This window comes from Muntiacus reevesi, chromosome 9 (assembly GCF_963930625.1).
Source record: "Muntiacus reevesi chromosome 9, mMunRee1.1, whole genome shotgun sequence".
Lineage (NCBI taxonomy): Eukaryota > Metazoa > Chordata > Mammalia > Artiodactyla > Cervidae > Muntiacus > Muntiacus reevesi.
In genome coordinates this window covers 10,498,045-10,511,776 of record NC_089257.1, presented here as the reverse complement: position 1 = coordinate 10,511,776, position 13,732 = coordinate 10,498,045, and the positions used below count along the sequence as shown (strand labels likewise).

General features: G+C 37.4%; 1 protein-coding gene and 1 pseudogene across 1 annotated transcript; both read left to right on the top strand.

The window, feature by feature from the left end:
- The first annotated feature begins 4,293 nt into the window (after positions 1 to 4,293).
- LOC136175565 (olfactory receptor 8K3-like) lies at positions 4,294 to 5,262 on the top strand (annotated as a pseudogene).
- A 6,697-nt stretch (positions 5,263 to 11,959) lies between these two features.
- LOC136174853 (olfactory receptor 8K3-like) lies at positions 11,960 to 12,901 on the top strand. Its single transcript, XM_065945111.1, has one exon. The coding sequence runs from the start codon at positions 11,960 to 11,962 to the stop codon at positions 12,899 to 12,901; it is 942 nt and encodes a 313-aa protein (XP_065801183.1).
- Positions 12,902 to 13,732: the final 831 nt, after the last annotated feature.

Below are 13,732 nucleotides of genomic sequence, written 5' to 3'. Positions count from 1 at the left end.
CTGAGTCGGCGATGCCATCCAATCATCTCATCCTCTGTCATCCCTTTCTCCTGCCTTCAATCTTTCCCAACATCATGGTCTTTTCCAGTGAGTCACTAATTATAAACTTCCTTATAAGCAGTCCTTATATTTAACAATGCAATGAAGTTTAACTAATTTGTGATTTATCCACAAAATGGAATTGTACACAAAATAAACATTGAACAATCTATAACTATATATTATTATTCATTAAAAAAAGCCAGACATATACACATAAAAGAGCAACATATACAGAATTTATTTTATATAAAATAACAAAAATAGGTGAAAATAATCTATGCTGTTAGAAGTCAGAGAAGTGGTTATATGAATGTGTGTGTGTGTGTGTGTGTGTGTGTGTGTGTGTGTTAGTGGAAAAGTTCATGGTAAAAAGAAAAATAAAGGGTTCTTTCGGAGTCCTGGTAATGTTTTAGTTTAGGGTTTGTTATTGATGTTTAATTTGGATTCTGATTATACAGATGTGTTAAGTTTTAAGTGTATTGTACGAGTGTGTTAATATGTATGAAAGTGTTAGTCACTCAGTTGTGTCCAAGTCTTTTCAACTCCATGGACTGCAACACCAGTTACTATGTCCATGGACTTCTCCATGCAAGAGCACTGGAGTGGTTTGCCATTTCCTTCTCTAGGGGATCTTCGTGACCCAGGGATTGAACCCGGGTCTCCCACATTGCAAGCAGTTTCTTTATCATCTGAGACATCAGGTCGTGCTCCATTAGTATGTATATTATACTACAATAATAAAACACCACAAATAAGGAGAGAGTTGATAACATAAATATTATTTTCCCTTGTGAATTTTTAAAACAGTGCAATAAGCTTTGTTCAAACCTTTGTCCATTACATCCTCAGCCATGAAGTCATGAAAAGCTGCTATATTAAGAGGAGAAAATTAAGGGTTGCAAGAAAATCTAAAATGCCTGCTCAATTAATACAATTGATTTTGGATCTCTGGGTTGCAGTAGAGGAAACTTAACCAGGGAAAACTGTGGAAAGTTATCTAACATACCTTTATTTGTATAGGAATGTAAAGATGTCCTGCATAATCCCCAGACATCCCGTTGGCTTTGCTTGAAGCTTTAAAATGCTTTGCATCTAATTATCAGACTGTATCATTTCTCCTCAGGCAGAGTCTCAAAGGAGCAAAGAAACCCATAAATTCTTCTCACTGGGTTGTTAGGAACACACTGGGAACAGAAGGTTCCTCATTAGAGGTGAGTAGTTAATATCTGTTTTTGATTCTAAGAGCCCAGTGACTCATGGCCTCATCAGTGACTTGAAGTTGATTTCCTAATAGCCCACCTTGGCCATTCAGCCATAGCTCTAACAATCTGTTTTGATAACTGGTCTAATACCCTGTTGATTTCGGTATTGACCATTTGTTGATGTCCACGTGCAAGGTCGTCTCTTGTGTGGTTGACAAAGGGTGTTCGCTATGACCACTGCATTCTCTTGGCAGAATTCAGTTAGCCTTTACCATGCTTCATTTTATTCTTTGAAGCCAAATTTGCCTATTACTCCAGGTTCTTTTGAGCAGAACATTTTTTTTTTTTTTTTTTCTGGTGTTAGATTCGATTACATTCTTTGCAGCCAAAGATGGAGAAGCTGTTTGCAGTTAGCAAAAACAAGACCTGGAACCAACCGTGACTCAGCTCATCAGCTTCTCATAGCAAAATGCAGGCTTAAACTAAAGAAACTGGGGAAAACCACTAGGCCAGCCAGGTATCAGTTCAGTTCAGTCCCTAAGTCATGTCCAACTCTTTGTGACCCCATGGACTGCAGCCCACCATCGTCAATTCCTGGAGTTTGCTCAAGCTCATGTCCATTGAGTCGGTGATGCCATCCAACCATCTCATCCTCTGCCATTCCCTTCTCCTCCTGCCTTCAATCTTTCCAGCATCAGAATCTTTTCAAATGAGTCAGTTATTTGCATCAGGTGGCCAAAGTATTGGAGTTTCAAATTCAGCATCAGTCCTTCCAATGAATATTCAGGACTGATTTCCTTTAGAATGGACTGGTTGGATCTCCTTGCAGTCCAAGTAACTCTCAAGAGTCTTCACCAACACTACAGTTCAAAAATATCAATTTTTGGTGCTCAGATTTCTTTATAGACCAACTCATATCCATACATGACTACTGGAAAAACCATAGCTTTGACTAGATGGACCTTTGGTTGGCAAAGTGATGTCTCTGCCTTTTAATATGCTGCCTAGGTTGGTCACAACTTCTCTTCAAAGGAGCAAACATCTTTTAATTTCATGGCCGCAGTCACCATCTGCAGTGATTTTCAAGCCCCCCAAAATTAAGTCTCTTACTGTTTCCATTGTTTCCTTATCTATTTGCCATGAAGTGATGGGACAGGATGCCATTATCTTAGTTTTCTGAATGTTCATTTTTAAGGTATGACTTAAATCCTCTGTGAATATGCAGTGGAGACAATGAATAGATTCAAGGCATTAGATCTAGTAAACAATGTGCCTGAAGAACTATGGGCAGAGGTCCATAATATTGTACACGGCAAATAGAAGGGGAAAAGGTGGACGTAGTGAAAGTTTTCCTCTTCTTGGGCTCTAAGATCACTGTGGGTGGTGACTGAAGCCATGAAATCAGAAGATGATTGCTTCTTGGCAGGAAAGCTATGAGAAACCTAGACAGTGTGTTGAAAAGCAAAGACTTAACTCTGCCAACAAAGTTCCATATGGTCAAAGCTATTGTCTTCCCAGTGGTCATGTATGGTTGTAAGAGCCAGACCATAAAGAAGACAGAACTCCAAAGAATTGATGCCTTAGAACTGTGGTGCTGGAGAAGACTCCTGAGAGTCCCTTGGACAGCAAGGAGATCAAACCACTCAATCTTAAGGGAAATCAACTGAATAGTCATTGTAAGGACTGATGCTGAAGCTGAAGCTCCAGTATTTCAGTCGTCTGATGCATACATGACTCAATGGAAAAGTCCCGGGTGCTGGAAAAGATTGAGGGCAGATTTGATATAAATTGAATTTACTTCAAAATTTTAACACCAGATAATGACAGATTCCCACAGTGTTTTTCAACTATGTCTGAATTAAAGGCATTATATCCATGTGTTTATAGTCCTTGTAATTTACCTGGTTCTAATATAACATGAGTTTCCCAGATGTATCCATATCATTGCAAGGATCAATGCCATTTGAAAGTCATCAATTTTATTTTTTGCTAGAGGTGAGGTCAAAATAAAATATTAAAGCATTCATTTCACTACACTGTGGCTTCATCACACCATAATATCTAATTAGTTAGAGGACTCTCACTCCCTCCCAACTACAAATCTTTGAGACTGTCAAATCATCCCTTAAATGACTGATTGGACATCTATTAGAGACTGGAATGAAAAAGAAAACCTGTACAATTACAAATTTACGCACAGGACAGTCCTTTCAAAATTATGAAGTGGGAATGCATCTTTTGCTTAAAATTTAGATTATTTTCCATTCTTTATTTATTTAGTAGCTCTTACCAAAACTCACTTTATTATCTCTCAAAACTTGCTTTGATATTTAAATATATGCATTTAAACATATATTTTTGATCTCTTTTTGGAGATTACATTTACTTTTGTGCATTTATTGTTGAAAGGTATAATTGGTGGCACCGGCAGAGGGGTTGGGGGAGAAGGATTGGGGATGATTTGGCTTCTCTAGCCTCTGTACTTAGTGTAGTTTTACATGAAGGTCCAATGTTCACTCTTGTCCGTTGTATTTTGTACATATTTTCAGGTGATTATTCGTCATTTGTATATCTCCTGTGAGAAATTTCTGTTCACATCCTTTGTTTTTAATTTGGGTGTTTTTCTGTTGTTGAATTATAAAAGTGTTTATACAAAACATTATTCAATACTTTATACAAAACGTTATTCAATTCATTAGACACATCAGGCATATGATTCCCAACTTTTTCCATTGTGAGGGTCACGTTTTTAAAACTTTGAGACTGTCCTTTGACAGACAAAACTTTGTTTTAATTTTCATTTAGATTAAAGTCAATTTGTTAATTTTTATTTATTTTATTTTATTTTTTTACTGTTTATGTGTCATATCTAAGACACCTGTCAGGAACTAGGTGATTTGAGAGAGAGAGAGAACTGAGCTGCGAATTAAATTAACAAACCATAAGCATAAGATTTAAGATTTTAGCCACTTATTACAATGATAATCTCGTCATAGCTCATGAAGGTTAATACTTATTTTTACATTTATTCCCAGTTTATGTTTCCCGAATGGCCTGGCTGGACAAACACAATCTGACGCTGCTGACTGAATTCATGCTCGTAGGAATCACGGATCTCCGGGAGCTACAGGCGCCTTTGTTTGGACTCTTCCTCACTGTTCACTTGGGCTCAGTGGGGGTAACTGGGCTTGGTTACTCTCACCCTGATAGACTCTAGGCTACAAACTCCCATGTACTTTTTCCTCAGACACCTGGCTTTCACTGATCTTGGCTATTCAACAGCTGTAGGGCCCAAAGTGCTAGTGAATTTTGCCGTAGATCAGCGTACAATCTCTTATCACTGGTGTGCTACCCAGCTCACTTTGTTCAGTACGTTTATCGTCAGTGCAGTTTTCATTCTGCCTGCTACGGCCTATGCCCGCTACGTGGCCATCTGCAGCCCTCTGCTCTACGCAAGCATCATGTCACAAAGGTTATGTCACAGACTAGTGGCCATTCCCTATCTATGCGGCCTCTTTTTGTCTCTGCTGACCGTCATAAAAATTTCATTTCACCCTTTTGTGGTCATAATGTCATTAATCATCTCTATTGTGAGAGTCTGCCCTTGATATCTTTGCTTTGTTCAGACACACGTGAGATTAGATGGATAATTCTGATCTTTTCAATTTGTAATTTGGTTTCATCTCTTCTGATAGTTCTCGTGCCCTATATCTTGATCCTTGTCGACATCTTCAGGATGAACTCAGGAGAAAGCAGACACAAGGCTTTCTCCACCTGTGGATCTCATTTGACAGTGATAATCATATTCTATGGCCCTCTCTTCTTTATGTACGTGCAGCCCAAATACAGTGATTCCTTTGATACTGATAAAATGGCATCTTTATTTTATACTTTAGTAATACCCATGCTGAATCCGATGATCTACAGTTTGAGGAACAAAGAGGTGAAAAATGCCCTCTCTAGAAACTGGAAATTATGTGCAAATATACTATTTAAAATTCACTCTAGGATATGCTAACAATGGACGATGTATTAGTGAATGTATACTATTATTGGTGTTGTTTAAGCCTTGTAAATTTGCCTCTATTGGATGAAAAAGAATTGATGTATGAGAAGCATAGAAATAAAGAAAACTTTTCATACTTAGAAACAAAATATATCATTAACAGATGACTAATCCCTGCTCAGATATTCACCGATACCTACTTTCAGGCCCTCATCTGACTGCCATTCCCACGTGTTCTCACGTGTGACCTACTAACGTGTCTCTTTCTTAAAGCACTTATTTTTATAAACCAGAAAATGTATAGTACATTCACAGCTTTTCTGTAGTATTAGCAGAGTAAAAGGAACAAAAAGAATGGCTGATAAATATTACATAAATGATTCATTCAGGAAAATAAACATGCATTGCTATTTTAACAACCAAGACTCTTTCTTCATGAGGCTTAGAGAAAATACAGAAAATTCGAAGAATGAAAAGTGAGCTCTATAGCATGGCTGGTGTTGTTGAGCAATATGAAAATGAAAAAGAGGAAGTAGCCAGGATGGAACTTAAATTTGATTAAAGTTGTCAGGTAGCCCTCTGTAAGAATATTGGTTAAATAAGCACTTGAGAAGTTGAGTGAATGGAATATGTGTAGGGGAAGACTGCTCCCGGTCAAAAAATGAGCAGAAGGTCTAAATAGACATTTCTCCAAAAAGACATGCAAATGGCCAATAGGCATATAAAAAGATGCACAACTTTGATAATTATTAGAGAAATGCAAATCAAAGCTTAGTAAGTTATCACTTCCCACTGTTCAGAATGACTATCATTTTAAAAGTCGACAAATAGTATGTGCTAGAGAGGGTGTGAAGAAGAGGGAATCCTCCTACACTGTTGGTGGAAATATAATTCGGTGCTGCCACAACGGGCACAGCTTAGCGACTGAACCACCACCACCACTATGGAAAGCAGTGCAAAATAGAGTTGCCATGTGACCCAGCAATCCCGCTTCTGAGCACATGCATGGAGAAGAGCAATTCAAAAAGATACACGAACCTCAAGGTTCATAGAAGCACTGCCAACAAAAGCCAAGACCTGGGAGACAGCTGTCCACTGAGGGGTGGACAGATAGAGGTGTGGTTCATGTGCATGACGGAACACTGCTCAGCCATAGAAGTAGAAGGCAGTAATGCCACTTGGACCGTTACTGATAGATGTAGAGCGTATCATGCTAAGTGAAGTCAGAAAGAGAAAGACGAATACCGCGTGATATCACTTACATGTGCAATCTAAAAGCAGTGCTACAAACTAACTTAGCCACAGAACAGAAATAAGCTAGAGGCATGGAAAAAGAAACTTATGGTTAAAGTGGAAAGTGGGGGGAGGGATCAATTTGGAAATAGCAGATAAAGACTATATATATATCCTTTATGGTTTATTCAGTTCAGTTTCGTTCACGGTTTATTACAGGATATTAAATATAGTTCCCTGTCCTTTATATATAGGTGTATACATATATAAAATCTACATGATCCATTGTTACTTTCAGTTTATTTAATTACTTACATAATGTCTAGAGACAGACACTTTTTCCTTTAAAGGACCTCAGTATTTGCTTTTGAAGACCTTCAACTGGTTAGATGAAGCCCACCTATATTTTGAGGAGCAATTGGCTGTTCTGAAAGTCTATTCATTTAAGTGTTAATAAAAATTTTAAAAAGAATAATTTTCACAGTGACACTAGACTGATATTTAACTAAACAATTGGGCACCACAGCCTATTCAAATGGTTACAGAAATTAACCATCAAAGCAGGAAAAAAGAGAACATTAATAAAGGGTAAAAAAAATAGGAAACCAATATATGTAACTTATTTACAGGTACATATAAACTGCTCTGGATTATTAATAACTACACTTCATTACTTGCATTCTGTTATATTTTAATGCTTCAGAGACAGTCAAAAAATTGCTTGGCAACTCCTCAAGGAGGGTCACAGAGGGAGAAAAAAATGCATAAATTGTTCTATTTGTGTTGCAAATCACATGAGAACATCAGAGGTTTCATTACAGGTAAATAGCATACCTCATGTGGTGCCTTATTATAACAATAGATGGATAGCTTTGGTGACATTTGCAAGATAGCAGTTTTATTCTATGTCAAATCATAGCAAAACATGAGGATATTTGGTTCTTTTCCATGTACAACTTTCTATTGATAATGTATGACCAGAATAGAACTGCATCCCTTTTCCTGCCGATAACCATTCAAATATTTTCACAAACACTAAGGAGCATCTTTGAAATGTCAGTGTCATATTATTTAATATTTGGAGGCCTGGTGTGCTGCAGTCTATGGGGCCACAAAGAGTCTGACATGACTTAGGAAATGAGCAATGGCAACAGATGTTTTCTATAAATGCTTAATTCTATTAATAAGAAAGGACACAACAGTGGGACAAGGAAACCTGAAGATTCAGTAATTAAAAGAAAAAAATTAAGTCAGAATTACAAAGCTGCTGGTGGTCACCTCCTTGTTTGGTATTCTTCAAAATTCTTGTCATTTAGTGACTCTGGGATCTTATTGCCTCCCCAAAATATTGTGTTTTTAATGAATAATTAAATCAAGGTTTTCATGGGAATATTTCTGATCTCCTGATGAGCAAAAGCAGGGTTTTCCATCTTGCATTGTGATGTGAAAAGAAATTTTTGGAGGCTAGGAATTTTGAGTACCCAGTGTTTCGGTAAATCTGCAATCCAGCAAGTTCAGTTTCCAGTGGAACTGGACAGAAAACACATAACTATTTTAGAGTATAGTTCTAAAAATAATAATCAGGGGATCAGCACAGGTAGTAAACTATGGAAAAGTAATTTCATACATTTCATACAATTCTAAAGCTGGTGAAACAAACAAAAAATTCTCTTCAATACCCCCCAACTTATCTTACAAGAACATCAGCATTTACCAGTGTAGAGTTTTTTTCTTTCAGTAGCCTTTCAGAAGCAAACTAAACAAACATTTATGTCACTTCATGTTTTCCTATTTGTAGTGCCATATTTCTGATAAAAGAAAGCATGTATATGGGGATAGGTTAGGATATCAGAAGTTCAAAATCTTATAAGCAACACACTTGATGAGATAAATGTGGACTTCCAATCAACACATACATAATTTAATTTTATGAATATTATATTTTTATTTACTTTCCTAGAGTTCACAGAGAATCCTGACACTTATTTTTCTTGTAATAGTATCAATTCTATTTCTTATTTATTTTTTTAGTAAAGCATTAGTATATTTTTAAAAAATCTTTTTTTTTTTTTTGCTATTGCTTTTCTTTTAATTGTTGACACTCCATCGTGTCTGACTCATTGTGACCCCATGGACTGCAGCATGCCAAGTCTCCCAGTCCTTCACCATCTACTGGAGCCTGCTCAAACTTATGTCCATTGAGTCGGTGATGCCATCCAACCATCTCCTCCTCGGTCATTCCCTTCTCCTCCCGCCAATTTTTCCCAGCATCAGGGTCTTCTCTTATGAATCAGCTCTTCGCATGAGGTGGCCAAAGTATTGGAGCTTCAGCTTCAGCATCAGTCCTTCCAATGAATATTCAAGATTGATTTCCTTTAAGACTGACTGGCTGGATCTCCTTGCAGTCCAAGGGACTCTCAAGAGTCTTCTCCAACACCACAGTTCAAAAGCATCAGTTTTCAGTGCTCAGCCTCTTTTATGGTCCAACTCTCACATATGTGCATCACTACTGGAAAACCACAGCTTCGACTATACAGTCCTTTGTTGGCAAAGGACACCTTGTCCCATGTCTGGTTCCAGCTGTTACTTCTTGACCTGCGTATGGGTTTCTCAGGAGGCAGGTTAGGTGGTCTAGTATTACCATCTCTTTAAGAATTTTCCACAGCTTGTGGTGATCCACAGTCAAAGGCTTTGGCACAGTCAATGAAGCAGAAGTTGTTGTTTTTCTGTAATTCTCTTGCTTTTTCTATGATCCAATGGATGTTGGCAATTTGATCTCTGATTCCTCTGCTCTTTCTAAATTCAGTTTGAACTTCTGGAAGTTCTCAGTTCACGTGATGTTGAATTGTAGCTTTGAGAATTTCGAGCATTTCTTTGCTTGCCTGTGAGATGAGTGCAATCGTGCAGTAGTTTGAACATTCTTTGGCACTGCCTTTCTTTGGTACTGGAATCAAAACTGACCTTTTCCAGTCTTGCGGCCACTGTTGAGTTTTGCAAATTTGCTGGCATATTGAGTGATCGTACCATTTTGGTGATCTGGGTCATTATTATTATTATTATTATTTGGTTCTTCTGTGTATTCTTCCTAGCTTTTCTTAATATTATCTGCTTCTATTTGGTACATACAATTTCTGTCCTTTATTGTGCTCATATTTGCATGAAATGTTCCCTTGGTATCTGTAATTTTCTTGAAGAGATCTCTAGTCTTTTCCATCCTATTGTTTTCCCTATTTCTTTGCATTGATCACTTAGGAAGGCTCTCTTATCTGTCCTTATTATTCTCTGGAACTCTGCATTCAGGTGCTGTATCTTTCCTTTTCTCCTCTGTCTTTAGCTTCTCGTCTATTCTCAGCTATTTCTAAGGCCTCTTCAGACAACTATTTTGCTTTTTTGCATTTCTTTTTCTTGAGGATGGTTTTGATCACCACCTACTGTACAGTGTTGCAAACCTCAGCAAATTCTTTTACGTTAAAAAAATCTACATTAAAAAAAATCTACATTCTACTCTGGTATTCTGTTTTGTTAATAATATTCATGATAAGAATGATGTTTTCTTAGGAGTATTCATATATATCTTTAATTCACTGTACTTATACCTCTGCATTTAATGTTGTATGGAGGATATTTGCAGTCTTAATGTGAAATCAGACAAAATAATATTCTGGAAATATATGATACATATAAATATATATAGATAGATGATATAGATGTATGCTTGTATATCCTTTTTAAAAATTTTTTTCAGTATGATATTTTGTAATATATAATAATTTTAAAACTTTTCTTTTTCTATAGAGAATCCTTTTATCCAAAGGAAGTATTTATAAAACTTCGTTATCTAAAACAAATTGTAGTTACATCACAGTCTCTCCAGTGGCTCAATTTCCTCATTGTGACCTTAGTTTCTCCCTGGCTAAATATACCGCCTGTGTTACAAACAATTCAATATTTGTCAGTTTCAGTGAAAATGCAGTTGGGGAGGAAGAAAAAATGTTACATTTTGAGAAAATATATATTACATATTTTAAGCTATGTAGAAGGTTAAAAAACTTGAGCAAGAGCTCACGGATAGTCCCAGTTGCAGCCGTGGGGGCAGTGGAGACATTGAGGGCTGTTTCCTGGGTAGCATAGCACTCAGTCTGTGCACCATCGTACAGCCAAGAAGGAAGTCACACAAAAGAATTTATACGTGCATGTGTAGGGAGAATCCAATTCAGGTAGCATGCTTTTTCCACTAAGAAATTAAAAGCAAATGCACACAAAAATTCTATGTATTAGATATTTGAAGGGTATTTCAGATAACATCAATGCAATTAAATGTTTAAATCTCACATATCTTCCCACAACCTGACAAGAAAGAGATTGAAATAACCTACCATATTTGCTAGGGTACTCATTTGCATATACAAAAAGTATTGCTATAGCAGAGATTATATCAACCCATGTATGTTATATGGAATGTTTCCCTGTGTGTGGGGGGGAATAAGAATAAAAAAAAAAAACAACAGTGTGGTATCATATGTTAGAATTCTCTTATGTTTACACCTTTGTTATTGGTCAAATGTATTAATTTTATCACCTTGCACCCCCTGTGGACATAAGGGCTTCAGATAAACTTATTTTAATGTAAGGGCTTCTAAATGTTTCCATGCATATTGCAATTTGGATTTCATTTTCTATGAGGTAAAGTTTAGCATGTGTACTATGTAGTATTATGTGAATTTAATTTTGTGAAAGCAATGGTGTGATGGTCATTACACAAAAGATGACAGAAAAAATTGCCTTCACCTATAAAATAGCACCTAAAATTTATAAAATTTTTTTTAGATATGTTTCCCTCATCTATATTTATATCAATCCATATCTATATCCACACATATACCACTGCTGGTCAGTCTTGGCCCTTTGGCATTTTGGTCTGTATAATTCCTTATTGCTATGTCCAACATTTTGTGACCCCACAGATTGTATCCACTGAATTTTCTTGGCAAGAATACTGGAATGGATTGCCATTTCCTCCTCCAGGGTATCTTCCAACCCAGGGATTGATCGCATGTCTCCTGAGTCTCTTGCATTGCAAGCAGATTCTTTACTCACTAAACCATGGATAAGCCCCCTTGTTGTTTTGGCGGCAGCCCTAATATATTAGGATAAATACCAGTCTCACTGGTTTCTAACTACCTCCAATGCTTACAACCAAATGGCCTCAAAATATTGTTAAATGTTCTTTGGGGGGTTAATCTTCATCAGTGAAAAACTACAGGTCTCTCTCTTTCTCCAGATGTATATTCATCTCTCTTTTTTATTTCTATTTATATTTGTTTGTTTTATTTAAAGGACACAGAAGTCCTTCTTTGTGTTTAAGATATAATCTAGATTTATTTATGCATCTATGTAAACTGAAAGAAGTCACTGTATTTCATTCATGATATCATTGACTACACAATGTCTCTATTAAAGTAGGTTTTCTGATAAAATGGAAACACAGAATGGAACCGTGCTGAGTGAATTCACCCTCACGGGAATCACAGACCGCCCCGAGCTGCAGGTTCCACTGTTTGGGCTCTTCCTCATCATCTACGTGACGTCAGCGGTGGGCAACTTGGGCATGATCATCCTCACTAAGGTGGACCCCAGGCTGCAGACACCCATGTACTTCTTTCTCAGGCACCTGGCCCTTACTGATCTGGGTTATTCCACAGCTGTAGGACCCACAATGCTGATGAATTTTGTTGTGGATCAGAATACAATCTCCTATTATATGTGTGCCTTGCAGCTGGCTCTCTTCATTGTGTTCATGATTAGTGAACTTTTCATTCTGGCAGCAATGTCCTGTCACCGCTATGTGGCCATCTGTCACCCCCTGCTCTACACGGTCATCATGTCACAAAGGGTGTGCCGGGCGCTGGTGGCAATCCCCTACCTCTATAGCACATTTGTTTCTCTTCTAGTCACTGTAAACATTTTTAATTCATCCTTCTGCGGCTATAATGTCATCAGTCATTTCTACTGTGACAGTCTCCCCATATTATCCCTGCTCTGTTCAAACACACATGAAATTGAATTAATTATCCTGGTCTTATCAGGATTTGATTTGATTTTCTCTCTTCTAACAGTTCTTGTGTCTTACCTGCTCATCCTTGCAGCTATTGTCAGGATGAGCTCTGCTGAAGGCAGGCACAAGGCTTCTTCTACCTGTGGGTCCCACCTGACAGTGGTCACCGCGTTCTATGGGGCTTTGGTATTTATGTATGTGCAACCAGAGTCCAGCCATTCCTTTGACACTGATAAAGTTGCTTCCATATTTTACACCCTTGTTATTCCCATGTTAAATCCCTTGATCTATAGTTTAAGAAACAAAGATGTAAAATATGCATTACAAAGGACATGGAAAAAACTTTGCAATATCTTTCCTTAAAAGTCACCATCCATGTTATTCCTACAAATTAGGTTAGGTACTTTCTGCCTTGCTGTGGATGCTTTCAGAGGGAAAAGCAAATACATATAAGATCATCATGAATTGAGAGTATTCTATTTGATAGTCATACTCCTAAGTGGTATAAACACATTGGCTAAAAGAAAAAAGGCAAAACCCTTTTCCATCTCTGAGAAGTGATGAAATGTAAGCATAACAAGTAAGTATATTTTAGAGGACAGTAGAATAGACCATAAGAGCAATCAAGGACTGGGCGCATGCTCTGTGGGGGTAAGGAAGAATAGTAGGTACAGAAAAGGAAAGAAAGAAAGAAAGAAAATGAAGTCGCTCAGTCGTGTCCGACTCTTTGCGACCCCATGGACTGTAGCCTACGAGGCTCCTCCCTCCATGGGATTCTCTGAGCAAGAGCACTGGGGCGGGTTGCCATTTCCTTCTCCAGCGGATCTTTCAAACTCAGGGATTGAATCCCGGTCTCCCGCATTCCAGGCAGACGCTTTAACCTCTGAGCCAAATGGCTTAATTGCCACATCTTGATCATAATATGTTTCTGTGTGAAATCTGAAAAATTTTCCCCCACTGACATGTGTTGGTTTCTTGCATTTGTACTTTTGTATCAGCCTTTCTTCAAATTTGGGAAATTCTTGCCATTATTTCTGTAAATAAACTTCTTTAGTGGTGTCTTCTAAGCCCCTTAGTCTCTATTCACTTATTATTATTACTATTAGTATTATTATTATTTACTCCTCATACTTAATACTTTAAAATGACTTGAGTTTAATTCCCTGATTATTAACGTCTGATTGTTCTAATCAG